General features: G+C 34.7%; 1 protein-coding gene across 8 annotated transcripts in view; it reads left to right on the forward strand.

The window, feature by feature from the left end:
* NAALADL2 (N-acetylated alpha-linked acidic dipeptidase like 2) overlaps positions 1–16,728 on the forward strand; it is a 1,363,282-nt gene that overhangs the window by 862,027 nt on the left and 484,527 nt on the right. For all 8 annotated transcript variants that reach the window (XM_086674748.1, XM_086674747.1, XM_086674749.1 and 5 more), the window contains one exon: positions 8,452–8,602. In XM_086674748.1, the coding sequence (XP_086530874.1) occupies positions 8,452–8,602 (151 nt within the window). The remainder of the gene's footprint in view (positions 1–8,451; positions 8,603–16,728) is intronic.

The following is a 16,728-nucleotide window of genomic DNA, read 5'->3' on the forward strand; positions in this document are numbered from 1 at the left end:
TAGTCAAAGTAATGTTCTGTCTGTAACTAATATGCTATAACTATAACTAATACAACACTGTATGCTAATTATATCTCAATAAAAATAGAAAAATAAGTAAATTTTAAAAACTAAATTATGTGAAGAGCTTTACACTTTTTCTTTGATGTTTCTTATTCAACTAGACAATTACAGATTCCCAGAGATGCACATAAGTGAGTATGTGAGGCCCTGTTCTCTCCACCAACAATCTCTTCCTCTCTCATACATTCATATATATATATATATATATATATATATATATATATATATATATAAGCGCTAACAATAGTAAGTTGGTAAGTCAGAAGCTTACGCCTTTATGATTTAATTTCTAAATATATATAGTGTTAGTATTATTTTTTGTTCCTGTTGAACATGATTTGTGTGGTTTAAAAGCAACAGCATGTCTACAGATGAAAAGTAGTCCATGCAGTTGGTAATATCAACAATATATTTACTAATAGCAATTGTATATTTTCTCCAATATTAGCTATAATTAATTAAATCATCTGAGAAAAATTGATAAAGACCAATACCTTTTAGTGTTTTTGATTCATGAACCACCTTGACAGAGGAAAAGACCCCCGGCCACTGTGTTTACTATCCGAATCTCAAATCCCTGTCCTTGAAAATAAAATTATTTAGGTTAATACTTGCTCGTCCCTCCTCTATCATTGTATTCTCAGCCTAGAACCTAGAATAAAAGATCCATGTTACATAGGTGGATCCATCATGGATAGGAAATAGAAATAAAATACAACATTCTCTTCAATATTTTTAAGCTACGGTTGGAAACATGATATCATAATTTTATTTTTTGAATTAGGCTTCTACTATGCAGAAAACATTGCAAAAGTTGTCAAGTAATATGAATTAAAAATCTGAAAGAAATTTGCCAAGTTACATTTTTCATGGTTTGAAAGTAATATAGTTTAATGGGAAAAGGAAAATAAATTATGAGGACACATTACTCTGAATATGCCATTAACTATGTGGCGTGAACTAGTCATCCTTATGTCATGATTATTTTATTTGTGAAATAAGAATAATTCCACAGGCCACAATGAGATATTAGTTTAAAGTGAAATAAACATTTTATACCTGAGGATACCTTAAAAATAGATCTTTCCTCCCTCCCTCCTTCCCTCCCTTTCTTCCTCTCTTCCTCCCTTCTTTCCTTCCTTCCTTCCTTCCTTCCTTCCTTCCTTCCTTCCTTCCTTCCTTCCTTCCTTTTTGAATTATAATGATAAAAGTTGAGGATTCTTTTTACAACTTCCATAGCAGGCTTAACTTTTTGCATTACTTCAAGTTTTTTTCTTCACAAAAGCAGAAGGTCATTGCTTCTTATTAATCTCACCAGAATTATTTAAATAACTTTGGATACATTAAGCAAAGCAATTTGAAATCCAAGTAGAGGTGTTCAGTGAAATCAAAAAAAGAATGCTGTGATTATGCCTTGGATATACTCAGTCTGATTACAGTGAATATTCCTCACTATAATAGTCTTTTTTTTTTTCCTTTAACAAAGAAAGGTGAGTTTATTTCTGAAACATAACAAAGCAAACAGGAATCTTACAAATGTCTTTAATGGTATACTGACAATACAATACATAATTAAAGGGCCAAACCACAAACCTATTAATAGGGAAAACAATCTCAAGAAGGAAGAATAACATAAAATTTAAGCCCTGAAGTCAAAATATCTGATTAAGGAATATATTACATTCTGATATTTTCATCTTTCATATATGCCAGAGCTATGTAATTTAAATGAATAAGAATGTGCTATGAAATGTTTGATTCATGTTTTTTTAAGTTTATTTTTATTTTTATTTTTCTGTCACTAAAGCCATGAATCCTTAACACATTCTGTTATAATGCATATCAATTCCGCTGACGGTACTTTGTAAAAATCCAGGTCTTTTTAGCAATCTAAATAAATAGGCATATAATTCACACAGTATTGATTCCAGTGTCCTCTCGGAAAGAAAATCACAGCAAGAGAATCTGATGTGTTTTATAAATTCACCCTTTAGCCAGTCTATTTGTCTTTGTAAAGGATGGATGTGTTATTGAAAGCAAAGTTGTGCTTTAGCAGAAAGATTGCCAGAGTTGAATTTGGAAAATTCTAGTTTGATCCCTGGAATTGCCACTTAGTAGTTCAGACCATGGATCAAGCTCTTATCCTTTCTGAATTACAATTTCAACAACTACCTAGTGGAAGTTGACATGACATATTTGATGTTCTGAATGAAATTCAACAAATAACTTTGGGGATACTATCTGACTCATAGTAGATGTGCAATTAGTACTAGATGATTTGGCTTTAAAGAGACTCAGAAGGCTTAGATACTGATCACAAATATTTTTCCAAGTCTTTGTATAAAGTGTGGCACCTTCTGTGAATGTATGAGTTTGCTAGGGCTGCCATAACAAAATACCACAGTTTGGGTATTTTGGGTAGTTTAAAGAGAAAATTTCTCACAGCTTGAGGGTGCTGAAAATTTAAGATCAATGTGTTAACAAGTTTGGTTTAGCCTGAGGCCTTTCTTTTTGGCTAATCACCTCCTTTTTGCTGTGTCCTCATGTGCCTTTTCTCCATGTACACACATCTCTGATACGTCTCTTCTTCTTCAGGACACTAGTCATACTGGATTAGAGTCCATAAATATGACCTCATTTAACCTTAATTACCTCTTTAAAGACTCTATTTCCAAATATAGTCACATTCTGAGGTACTGAAGATTAGGACTTAAGCATATGTATCTTAAGGTGAAAAAAATTCAGCCCATAACAGTAGACTGTAATTTTATCTGTAAGACTAAGGTCCTCTGATTGTTATATTTGCTCTTGTTTTCACATGAAGACTCAGAAAGCTTTTCTAGCTATGGAGGCCAGAAGAATGGTTCTAGTGCTTGGACAGTGTTTTAAGGAACCTAAGTAACAGAGGAAAACACAAGCTTTCAACTTCAAGTTCTTGAAATTAGGTGGTAGTTGAGGGATTCCATGCATTGTAATCAGTGAAAATAAAAAGAGCAAGGCTGACATTTGATGGATTCAAAAGGATGCATTGACAACTTAGGAACATCTATGAATGGATTGAAGTCTAGTTGTGGAATTCACATTGAAGATACTGAGGAAGTGGATTGACTACCTCATAACAGCACCTTCATTCTGGAAGAGAAAAAAAATGTTTTCGTTGAAAAGTAAGAACAGAAGTTAATAAGTGTCAGGAATCAGAACAGGGTCCTTTCGCTTTCACTCTTCCTGGCTTTGATCTTCTTTGAATGATTTTTTTCTCCCCCTGAATATAGGAATACCATACAGCCACCCACATGCTGCCTGCCCGAAGACAGTGGAAATATAAACCTATGTGGGACCATTTTTAGGTACCAAACTACTTACTCTCTGAGTGAGTAGTTTTCAGGGAGCTTTGAGATTTGTAAGATCTGTTCAATAAGGCTGCTATATCCTGCCCGTGGATTTGTAGTACCATTTATTTCAGAAGCAATTATTTGGCAACTGTTAAGACCTAGCTTTATACACTACACACAAGGAGAAATGTATTAATATGTTTCACAGAAAGAAATATGGGATCAGCCTCCTTGAAGTTAGCCAAAGACATTTTATCTGCAAGACCCTGTCAACAAGACAAACTCACATGTTCAAATCCTAGTGTGCTAGTCTCTAACACTCCTTGTCTCTACTCTTAGATAACAAAACATAAAATGAAATAACACAAAAATCAAAACAAAATAATTCTATTTTAATTATGTATTTTTATGGAAGTTTAAGCATAACATCTAATTGAGTGTGTGTGTGTGTGTGTGTGTGTGTGTGTGTGTTAATTTCAGAAATAAGCTGGTTTAATACTTCTACTCACATTCCAGCACATGTATATCCAAGCTGCCACAAAATGTATTGCATGTTTTCCAGCCAGTGGGTGTGAAATGTAGAGCAAAATAATATTCATGTAATACACTTGTACCCATATGCACTGTGTATTCATTTGTTCATTCATTGATACACACACTAATTTATTCATTAACTTAAAAAGAGAAAAATCATTTGGTAGCAGGTACTATTCTAGGCACTGGGGATATAAATTGAAGCTACAGCATTCCTGTCTTCAAGCAGATCACAATCTAGTGCTACTAAAATCCTTATTAATTCCTGTAGATAAAAAATACAGTAGGGGCACCTGGGTGCCTCAGTCAGTTAAGCATCCAACTTCAGCTTAGGTCATGATTTCACAGTTTGTGAGTTCAAGCCCCATGCTGGGCTCTGTGCTGCCAGCTCAGAGCCTGGAGCCTGGTTTGGATTCTGTGTCTCCCTCTCTCCCTGCCCTTCCCCTGCTTATGCTCTATCTCTCTCAAAAATAAACATTAAAAAAGTTAAATACAATAAAATTTTACTTTGAGGACTATAATTGCTTCAAATAATGTCTCGTTTGTTGGTCGAATTATGACCTAGCTTGAAGGGAGTTGACTGACTCTGCATATAGAAACCGAAGTGTCCCAGGGTAGACTAGGGACCATTTCTCAGTTACTAGCCCAGCCCGTATCTCAGGCACCAAAGACTTAGTAAGTCCTTGAGCTAAATAAAAGGGTAGGAGGCTGATTTAATGATTTCTACTTTCATGGAAATGTGTTCCTATAGTATTTTATGTAAATTAGGAAATGGTGCCCTTGCAGGGTGATACAGACTGATGGCTCAGTACACTATTCTAGCCTGTGGCTGTGAGTTGCTTCTTCATGACCTTGTAACACTTGAGCTCAGGGCCATTTGCTTGACTCATTTTTTGTGTCTCCCTCTTATGTCAAATACTGTCTTAGTTTACAAGGTAGAAAACATGATGAAGAACGCTAAACTTATCACGTAATATACTTGAGAGAGAGAAACAAAAGATAATCAAACTTCTGTGTTAAGAAATCTTAGCTTTACATTTGCCTTCTCTTTTCATGAATTAGACCCCCCATAGAATCATCCTAGGTCTCAAGTGATCTAAAAGTATGAAGGGTTCTGGGCAGGGCTAATACCTTCTACTTGTGCTCCCAGGGACAGTCAAAAGCAGACAACCCAGTGACAGCTTAGCTTACTCCTTTTTATATTGACTTGCCTTTGAATGCATTTTTAAAGAATATGATCTCACTAGAAGAGTAGATCCTTTGAATATTTTAGGTAACCACTACCTCACCATGTTCAAAATGCATTTCTAACAATGTAGAGGAACATTTGTTATTTGATTTAATATAGGCAGTTTCCTCAATTGCCAACTTCATTGGAAATCCCGTAATAATTTCTGAAACTAGGCCACCAAGTTACTTATTTAGGAGCTCTGTGGTGGCCCGAAAGGGACAGCATCATGAACCAGATTTGACAACATTGAAGACCTGTCCCCCTCAGGTCCAACCATTACAGACAGAGGATGGGAAGAGGGGATAAAATCACATATAAGGCTATCTCTTCAGGGTTGTAGGGAGGTAATCAACTCTGGCAAGAGATACTATACTATTAAACTACATAGCTTCATTATAAGCTGTCAAGTATAGAAAAATATCATGGTATATATTGATTATAAAAGAAATCACAATGTATTACCAGTCATAAGCACAAGAAGCAAAATATGCAACTGTAGCATTTTATTTTTGACTATGATAAATTCTAAGTCACGAGGTGTCATAAAGTTTAAGCAGTCAAATAGTTAATGTATTGACCTTTTTAAAAGAGATTTTTTGAAGATAATTTGACTATCCCACTGAAGCAGGGTCAACAACAACCAAAAAATGTGGAGCATCACTTGCCTTTCTTGTGTCCATGGCAGACATCTCTCATAGAGCTATTTTCCACTTTTCACTGACCCTGAACTTGGCCTCGCAATGCTTCCCCAGGCAGCCACTAGTTGCCAGTTAATTGGGGTTAACACTTAAGATGAAAACTATTAATCATTCCACTGGTTAACTGACTTCCTAAGAGCAGGCACTTTGTCCTACTTATCTCCATATGCCAATACCAGCATATTATGTGCAAAAGTGACATTCAGTATATAGTTGTGAATGGATAAGTACCCCAAGAATCACAAAAATTTTCACTATCAGGTAATTCTTCAGAAAATATGCAAGTGACCAAAATTATGAGCAAAAATAAATTTAACGTCACTTGTAATTTTTAAAAAATGGACGGTAAATTTTTGGCTAGATTGGCAAATATTTCTTAAAAAGTAATATTCAATGCTGGTGATGGAGGAAATAAGTACTCAGATATATGACTGGTAAGAATGTAGCTAGTTATATATAGCTTTTCTGGAGGGAAAATATTTTATCGAAAATCATAAAAAATAGTAATACTTTCACCTACAAATTCTTTCTGTAGAAATATATTTCATGAAAATATACATTTGTGCAATGATTTAGCTATAAGGAAGTTTGTTGAAGTATGATACAAAAAGTTAAATTTCATGTAAATAACAGTCAAGGATTGGTTAAATAACATTTGGCAGCATTTCTACATCTTATTATTGTATTATTTATAGCATTCACATATATACAGTGTACAACTATTAATGTTATATGAAAGTGTACTTATCAGCATGGACCAATATTTAGTATATGGTATGATGAGAAAAAAAAGAAAGGTTGCAAAATTTATGGTAAGTGGTCTTATTTTGTAAGTATATGTGTATATGTGCCTAAGCCCTAATAAAAGAGTTTAGAAATATTAACATTTACTACTTTTTGACAGATAGGATAATAGGATTGTTACTATTTGCCTGTATCTTTTTTTTGTCTAGTGATCATGAATTACTTAATTTTTTTAAAGTAATTTTTAATACTTAGAAATTGTTTTCTGGAGTTGTTCATATTTCTTTCTTAATATGTTCTCCTATAGTAAGCAGAACATTCAAAATTTCCATTGATCATTTTTTTTAGAAATAGCAATTTCAGCATCTAAACATTAGAAACCCTCCCTAAGGACTTCAGTGTGAGCTTTTCAGAGTCAGTCTTAAATCCAGCCTTCTTATCAACATGTTCTTTGCTCTTTTTTCCTTTTCTCATTTCTCCCCCCTCCCTAAATTCTTCTCCCTTTTCATTAAAGCACTGATAGGAAAAACATGACTCAACATGTGAGTCAAACATTCTTTGCTTAGGGTATCAGGGTTATTTTTTTCTGATTGATAATAAAGTATGTTTAATATAATATGTATTAATTAAAATAATATTTACTTGTCCATTATTCAAAAATGGGAAATTACAGAATATTTTTAAAGGAGTTGAAAAAATGCCATGAATGTGATGTACTTACATCAAGTATTTTTATTTTTCTACTATAACTTCTTTTATGTAAAAACCATATTGTAGGTACAATTGTGTTTTATTTTTCCAATAGAAGCACATCCTAAGTATTTTCTTAGAGTTCTCTTTTTTCAAGAGTAGCTGCCATGCCAAACCAGCATCTTTCTCATTCGTTCTTTCATTTAGCGACACTCTTGAATGTCTACTATGTGCCCCCTAAGTGCAAGTGAACTTTGGAAGAGAAGATAAGCATGATTCTGTCCTCATGGTGGGGTCCAGCCAGATCCACAAGCTACTGTATTGCTTAGTCCACTGTAAAAATAAACAAGAGAAGCAGTAATTGAGAAGTGAAGCACAAGTGTTAGTTAGAGTCACACAGTGAATTGCAACTGCCTACACTTAATGTGATTCCTAGCCATCATCTCCATCATTTCTTTCCCCAGTGTCCCCTAAGTACCTTTCCCCTCTCAGGAGAAACAAATGGATTAGCAAATTATGATTATTGTTTTCCACATCAGGTAAATCACCCTAAAGTATACAAGCTCTTTACCCCAAAAAATTAATTTACCAAGTTAAAACAAAAAGAACATGAAATGTCAAGTTCATCCTCCCCATCATACTTACTGAAGAAGAGAGAAGAATCTGCATTAGATATGTTTCAAATGAAGTAGTCAGGAATTGTTTTCTTTTTTTTTAAGTTTATTTATTTATTTTGAGAGAGAGAGACAGAGAGAGAGAGAGATTAGGGAAAGGGGCAGAAAGAGAGGGAGAGAGAGATCCCAAGCAGGCTCCACACTGTCAACCCAGAGCCTGACATAGGGCTTCATCTCATGGACCGCAAGATCATGACCTGAGCTGAAATCAAGAGTCAGATGCTTAACCAACTAAGCCACTTAGCTACCCCATTCAGGAACTACTTTCAAAATCCTTAGTGACAGAGACAGAGCAGGAACTCACCATTCAGAGGGAGGCCCCTTAGTTCCTTGTATTCCTCAGTTGCTATATCTGGGAGATCTGGTTTGCCCACCCAGGGCAGAGATCAGAGTGACTGGTATAGTGGGGGCCCTCAGGAAGGTTCAGGACAGTAGATATTTGCATCTGATATTTTTAATAGTTTTTTTTTTTTCTCCTCTTTTAGCTTTCTTTATTGGAAAAGGCTGGATTTGGTGGTGTTCTTCTATATATTGATCCTTGTGATTTACCAAAGACTGCAAATCTTAGCTATGATACCTTCATGGTGTCACTGAACCCAGGAGGAGACCCTTCTACGCCTGGTTATCCAAGTGTGGGTAAGTGTGTTGTTAATCTTTATTATCCTCTTAACTATTACAGGTTGTAATTTATGAGTACATACCACTTAAATTAATCAAGGAATGGCAAAGTTGGAAAATTCTTACCACCCATATTTAAAAAATGATTTTTTTTTTATCTGCTCAAATTATAGGCTACCTTTGTTGGAATAAAACTCTTTTGGAAGTCTGTAATAGATGTTTGGGTAAATTGCAGTATTGTGAACAAAGAGAAAACATAATTTTATATTATTATTGATTGACTTAAAGATAAATTAATACTCTGTGGGACAGGCACTCCAAATAGTGGAAAACATAAAAATACCTAGAAGGATGAAATAGCTGCTGCTTTCGGATGTCTGTAATTACTTTCAGTACTGAGTCTAGGGTTACACATGGTCTTGAGTGAGTAGTGGAAATAATGTTGGAGAAGAATGGAGTTAATATGAACGACTTGTCTGGCTCCCTAAAGGAAGGGATCAGTCACTGGTGGCATAGAGATGGCCATCTTTGCATCAAATATCCTTCCCTTTCTCAATAAGTTGTGTTCATGTTATTGGGGAGGTCATGTGGTAGAGAGAAGACACCTGTGATTTTGGCAGGTGCTTCCTGCATCACTGAATTTCTGTCCAGTGTATTAACAAGTAGTCCGTTAATACAGACTTGGCCAAAGAAGAAGTTCTGTGAACCTTCTTCCAGGGTGATAGTAACCCATTAGCCATGACACTACTGCCAGTAATTAAAGTAACAAAAACTTGGGGCGCCTGGGTGGCGCAGTCGGTTAAGTGTCCGACTTCAGCCAGGTCACGATCTCGCGGTCTGGGAGTTCGAGCCCTGCATCGGGCTCTGGGCTGATGGCTCAGAGCCTGGAGCCTGTTTCCGATTCTGTGTCTCCCTCTCTCTCTGCCCCTCCCCCGTTCATGCTCTGTCTCTCTCTGTCCCAAAAATAAATAAACGTTGAAAAAAAAATTAAAAAAAAAATAAATAAAGTAACAAAAACTTCATGTAATAATTCACGTATTTTGCCAAAATTTCTCCCTGTTTTCCAGAAAACATCACAAAGAACATTCTAATTATCTTCTTCCAGTCCAGTTATCCTCTCTCTATCTGTATTAACTTCTCTGCTTAATCAGTAACTCTCCAAGAAAGAAGTCTATCAAGTCAAATATGAGTTATAATTTATAAATTGTGTTAGGTCTACTGGTGACTGCTTTGTCCTCCCACGTACACTTTAAATAATCTATTTAAGAATTTTTCTTGAGACCTTATTGATCTGTGTTTTTACAGTCTATTGTCTCATTGTTAGAATTTTGAAATTAAAATTAGGAAGTGCCCATCTACAATTTCTAGGCATCACCAAAAATGTCATTCCACCTCTCCCATTTACAAATGCTCTGACTTCCCTGGGCTGTTACAGCTCAGCATCAGGCGTGTACATGTGGAGGCTAACTCTTGGTGATGCTATCACTCTTGGTGATAGCCATGCTATCGCAAAGCTACTTTATGAATACTCCTTTTAAATTGGTAAATTGCTCAATCACCCCCATTTGCTCTTAACATTGTTTTTGGCTCCAGTCATTTCATAAATTAGAATCCGGTATTATCTAGCAAAATGTTGGTCAGATTCTCAGGCAATCTCAGAATGCTTTTTTTCCCCCTTTTTCTTTTCTCTTATTTTCTTTGAAATAATTTCAACTCTCAAACAATTTTAAATAGAGAATTTAGAAAATCTGTGTAATTTAATGCCAGCTTTCTCTCGTATTAACATCTTACATAATATTATGCAGGTACCAAAGCCATAAAATTAGCATTGATACAGTGCTGTTAACTAATTATAGACTTTTTTTTTTTCCTGACCCAGTATCCTGTCTGGAATTCCATGCTACATTTCAGTTACCTTGTCTCCTTACTCCTCTCCAATCTGAAATAATCCCTCAGTATCTCTTTTATTACCCTGACCCTTTGAAGAATACTGGCAGTTTATTTTGTAGAATCTCTCAACTGAGTTTGTCCAATATTTTCTAATGATTGAATTGTGGTTATAGGTTTTTGGCAGGAATACTGCAGAAGAGATGGTGTGCCCTCCTCAGTGTATTATGTGAGGAGGTACATATTGCGGATATGCGTCATTTCCCATGCTATTAACTTTTATCCCTTGGTTATGAAAACTATGTGTTTCAAACTGGTGTTTGCCAGTTTTCTCTCCTGTATTGGTACTATTTTTCCCCGTTGTAATTCATGGATATCTTCTGGGAAGATACTAGAAGGATACCTAAATATCCTCTTTTTTATTGTACTTTCCTCATAAATAACAGCATTCATCAATGACTCTTGTTTGTTACAATTATTTCTGTGGTATTTGCTAAATCATGATTTTCTACTTCCATCATTCCTTTAGAATCCTTCTTACAGAAGCATTTTTATAATGTGAGTAATCACACTTGCTGCCTACATTCTTAAACAAAGATGAAATAACTGACCATTTGGGGCAAAATTATAAGTCAGAATTCTTAGGCCCAATAACAAAATACAAATGCAATAAATAATATTACTCTATTCTTAATGTACTCACATGAAGAATTCCTTTACAAATATCATGCCAGTGTATATGTGTGGCCGGGGGAGGGTCTCTTTTTTTTCTTTTACATGTTAATCTCTATAAAACAAAGAAAATGAAAAGATTCAACCCTTTTCTCTCTTTTCTCTGGTTGCTGAGAAGCTCTCATGAACTGTAGTGACCTATTCCACTGGCTTCTGATTCACTTATCCCTTCCTCCTGCAATTGTCTTAAGATCTCCGTATCTTGGGGTTTGGGTCACATTTTTAAAAAATGTAATGCAACCCTCCTCAATTTTGTGGGGAGGAAGAGAGGGAAGAGGAGAAGGCAGGTTGTGAATTGTAAATAAAAACTACAAATAAATATTTGTTCAAAGTGAATAAAAGTATCTGACTTAATACCCTACATTATAGTTAGGTAAATGATTATTAGAGGAAGTAATCTAAAAGCACTTCTTTTTCCAGTTTTAGGAATTTTATTTTATTAACTAATCTAAGGATAATTAAGTTCTAAAGAAGGGTATGGAATAATAAAAATCCAAGTGTGTGGTTTTGTTTTTTAATATATGTATGTATAATAAACAGAATAGCATAATGAACTTTCCATATGCCTCACCTGGCTTCCTTAACTATCTACATTTCTAGTTTTATGTTTTGTGTTGTCTGTACATCTCTCACATCCCACAGTGCCACTTGCTATTTTTACACAGAAAATTTACACAGATTGAAATTAACTGACAAAAGGATATACCCATGTAATCTCTCTGCCTATTTAGCTGCAGTACATTTTCATCACGTCTGAGAGTTCAGAGTCCTTCCCATCACCAGCCCTTGCTAAGCACCAGTCTCACAAATATCATGGTACATTTTAGAAATTGGTACAAATAGAAACACACAGTAAGTATATCGTGTGCAAGTTCTTTTGCTCACAATAATGTCTTTGATGTTTATTCATTGTTGCATGTATCAGTAAGTCATTTTCTTTTATTATTGGGAAGCATACCACAATTTTTGTATTGATTCAAGTAGGTGTTTTTTTATTATTTTTTAATGTTTATTTATTTTTGAGACAAATACAGAGCATGAGTGGGAGAGGGGCAGAGAAAGAGGGAGACACAGAACATGAAGCAGGCTCCAGGTTCTGAGCTGTCAGCAAAGAGCCCGAGCGAGGTGGGGTTTGAAATCACGAGCCGCTAAATCGTGAACTGAGCTGAAGTTGGATGCTTAACCAACTGAGCCACGCAGGTGCCCCAAGTAGGTGTTTTTTAAACAAGACAGCCAAGGCACTCTTCCATGATACATGATCCAAATGGATTTACATAAGACACAGGAACTTCTGTAAGATAGGTTTTCTCAGTAAGCCTCATTGCATATCCAAAAAGTTCTTGATTATTATGGAATCAGAACAAAGAGTAAAAAAGATTTTAAATAACCTTTCCTCCCATAACACTGAAAAAAAAAGTCTCATTCTTTTAACAGAAATAAGCCCTTACCTTCATTTGGCATATTAACCACAATGAACCTTATGTTCTTCACATTAAAAGGAACCATACTAATATAATAAATACATAGATACATAGATAGAGATACAGATCTTACAAGATGGTTTGTAAGGAAATGCAGTATCTAAAACTTTGCCCCAGACTTAAATAGGAATTGTGAAAGAGGGGCCCAACTTTCTGTGTTCTAACAAACTCTTCAGGTGATGCAAATGAATTTTGAGACCCAATGAGTTAAAGAACTCTATGCTTCATCTGCCAAATCACATTTGGACCACTAGGACTACTGACCTAAACTTTGTGACCTCATATTACTGTTCTTTCAATATCTTATATTGCTGCCTTTCATTTCCCTGCCTCCATGCCAATCAGGACTGAGGAATATATGTGCTCTGGATCCTGGACCCAGTTTTTCTACTCCATTAGCTCTCAGTAAATATTGGTTGAGTGAGTAACTTGTTCCCTTAACATGACTACTTGTCTTTGATGATTCTGACCCTGGGCTGTACCCTGATTCTAATTAACCTAATTAAAACTAAAAAAAAAGTGTCTATAAGCATTGTACCTCTGACAGGTTTGTTTACAAAATACGTGGTTTTTTTTCTCCTTAAATGCTCCTGTCAATTCTTTCACACCTATTGTACCACTCAAAACAGCAGAAATTCTACTTAAGATATTAGGATATTTAAAGTCTAATGTATTCTCTTAATTCCTTTGATAAATTATCAAATGTTTCAAAGATTAAGTGTCCAGAATAGCAGACTTCATCATACTGCTTCCACCAACTTGCTACAAGTATTTCAACTATAATAAACTATAGTCGAAGCATACCTCATTCCCTAGAACCATCTAATTTTAGAATTCTAAGAGACTTTAGGGCTCATATGGTTTTGAGTGACAAAAACTTATCATCATGTTAGCTGGGGGCTCATGGAAATGTGGAATAAGAACTAACATTTACAGTAACTGCTCATAATTATAACACCAGTGACCAGTTATAAACAAAGATATACTTAACTTTAATGTATTAATTGGTAAAGCTCGAAACAAAGAGTGAACCAGAAAGCTAAGGGTGAGAATAAATATAGGGAGGTGAGAAATGGGTATCTTTAAGGATATATCATTTGGCCTATGTTGAAACGTGGAAAATAAAATCCTTCCCCAATTTCTAAGCTTCAGATTGTCTGACAACCAGACCAAAAATACTATTAGTAGTTGAAAATTCTTTTCTTTCCATATTCTTTTTTTAAAAAAAATAATTTATCTTCTGAAACTTCTGCTGGATATAGAATTTATTTATTTTTTTTAAAGTTTTTAATTTTTTTTTAACATTTATTTATTTTTGAGACAGGAAGAGACAGCTCATGAATGGGGGAGGGTCAGAGAGAGGGAGACACAGAATCTGAAACAGGCTCCAGGCTCTGAGCTGTCAGCACAGAGCCCGATGCGGGGCTCGAACTCATGGACCGCGAGATCATGACCTGAGCCGAAGTCGGCCGCTTAAACGACTGAGCCACCCAGGCGCCCCTAGAATTTATTTTTAGTACCGTCTCCAAAAAACTGCCTGTCTAATCTATGGACAACTAGTTAACTGAAATCCAAATTTTCTTTTATCTTGACTTAGACTTAATTATCCTTATACCCTACTTTCTGAAATCCATCTTGATTTAAAGTTTTGTGTATATGTCCCTCCATTTGTTACAATCCTGTTTTTTCCCCTTTTTTTCTTTGTTTCAAATTCTGGAGAGGAAGGGTTTTTTCAGTGGTTTTACTCTAGTGAAGTGTATCAAATGACACAGCTTATTTAATATTCCCAGTGTTACAATTCAGTGGATCTGTGTGTTGTTTACCTGCTGTCTGTTCAACATCACCTCTGCCAACCCAAACCATTCAAAGAATAAAGAATATCACTGTAATTTGTGACAAGTCTTCTCCAGGTGTTCTTGGTCCAGTTACCTGGACAAATGTCAGAAGACTGACTTCAGTTGGCACTAAATCAACTGAGACAGTGTTGAACTATTCCCTCACTAGAATAGCAGGAAATATAAATATGTGCCTAGTTGTCAAAACAAAGTGTTAGATATTCACAGCATGAAATGCCTTGTCATTTTGTTGGGAAAAAATAAAGTGTCTGTGTTTTTATTATTTTACTCTAACTGGTGGTTCTTGTATGTGTCCTGAAGGCTTCAGATTTACATGAAATATTGTCCAACTTGATTCTAAGAACTATTTAAAGAGCGGCTCATTGTTAAGCTGATTTTTTTTCTTGGTGAGTTTAATTCGCACCATATTGAAAAGATAGATTGTTTAAATTCAAACTGCTCCTTGCAAAAATTTAAATTTTGTTTGAAAAATAATTTTAGTTACCTAGGTTTTCTTGATCTCAAACAGAGAAATGTATAACTGCTGAATGTCTGAGATTACAGCCCCTTAGAGAATATTTTGAATGATTATGTTCATAGATAATATGTGTGTGCCACGTAGTTTATTAGTCACTCAGGATGTTCTTTACTGATTATTGTGCTTGGAACTCTCTATTTTGAATTAAACACATACTCAGTGGAGATAATCCATTTGTTTAAGAATCAAAGTTCCCATAAAAATCTATGGGGATTCCAAGATAATAAAATCCACTGCTTGAAAAAATGATTTATCAGTGAATTTCCATCACAATTAGTATAAGAAGCTAATGGAAACAACAGAAAAAATTAGTTTTACATTTTTATAGGACTAGTTTGTATGCTTTATCTTATTAGATCTTTCAGCAGGACAGCTTTTACTGTCCCCACTTTCTAGATAAGTAAATTGATACTTAGAGAAACTGACCTAATCAAAGTAACTAGATTAACATAACCAGACTTTAAATCCCAAGTGCAGAGCTTCTAACCAAATGGGGATTCTACTAACATTATCTGGCATCAACCATAAAATGTAGGTAAATAGATTTATGAAAATCAGAGTTGCATTTGGTGTGATATCTGACAAATGATTCAAATTTAATGTTAAAAACAGCGCTTGGCTTCATGTGTTTGTTTTTTCCCTGCTTTTAACACTTGCTTAAGTGTAATGTTGCAAGTGAAACATAAAATACAATGCTAAATTTATAAAGCTTGCCTATGGGTTTAGACATCAACATGTTCAAATTGTTCAGTATGACATCAGAACAAATTTAGATTGAATCATATGCAATTGCCACTATTCTTCCAGAGTAGAGTTTCTATTCTTATCTACAAAAATAACAATTATATATTATAAAATAAATAAATTGAATAATTAATTAACCAAAGTATGTGAAGAAAAGCAACAACAAAAAGACCTTGTTTTATTTTCAATCACAAAATTATATAGATTATTTTAGTGGAATGTTTTCAAACCTGTCATTTCCCCAACTTTATTAACCTTTTCCTTTGATAGCTTTAAACTGGGTAAAATACAACCATCTGATTATCTTTCTCAAAGATTGAAATTCATAATGTCATAAGTACAACCCCTTTTTCAAAGTAGTGGCCAGTAGCTGAGCAGAAAATATCTGCCGAAATTGCATAAAAGAGCAAGAATACATCTGAGAAATAATAAATTATGCTGTACAGTACAATTAATTTTACTTTTCCCAGCTACTTTTTATACTTTTTTATCTGCTATGGTCAGGAACTGTAAACTATAGTAGCAGGAGGTTTTAGTGTTGCCAAACTTAAGCTATCTTAGCGAAAATATCATTAATAGAACTAATGTGAATCATAAAAATATCAGTGTAGTCTGTTTTGACTTTCACTATCAAATGATAAAGGCTATATAAATATAATAGCAATCTTATTATTTCTAAACTATTCATTATGAAGAGTGAATTTTCAACATGTGGCAAATTATACTCCGGAAGTATCAGACAATTCTCATAGCCTTATATAGTAAGTCTCAGTGGTTTAAGAAGTTGATTTCCAGTGTGCTTGGGTGGCTGAGTACGTTGAGCATCTGACTCTTGGTTTCACCTCAGGTCATGATCTCATGGTTTCTTGGGTTTAAGCCCCACATCCAGTTTGCTCAAAATAAATAAATAAACTTAAAAAAAAACGA

The sequence above is a fragment of the Puma concolor genome, chromosome C2, assembly GCF_028749965.1.
Source record: "Puma concolor isolate L17-30 chromosome C2, mPumCon1.1.hap2, whole genome shotgun sequence".
Taxonomy (NCBI): domain Eukaryota; kingdom Metazoa; phylum Chordata; class Mammalia; order Carnivora; family Felidae; genus Puma; species Puma concolor.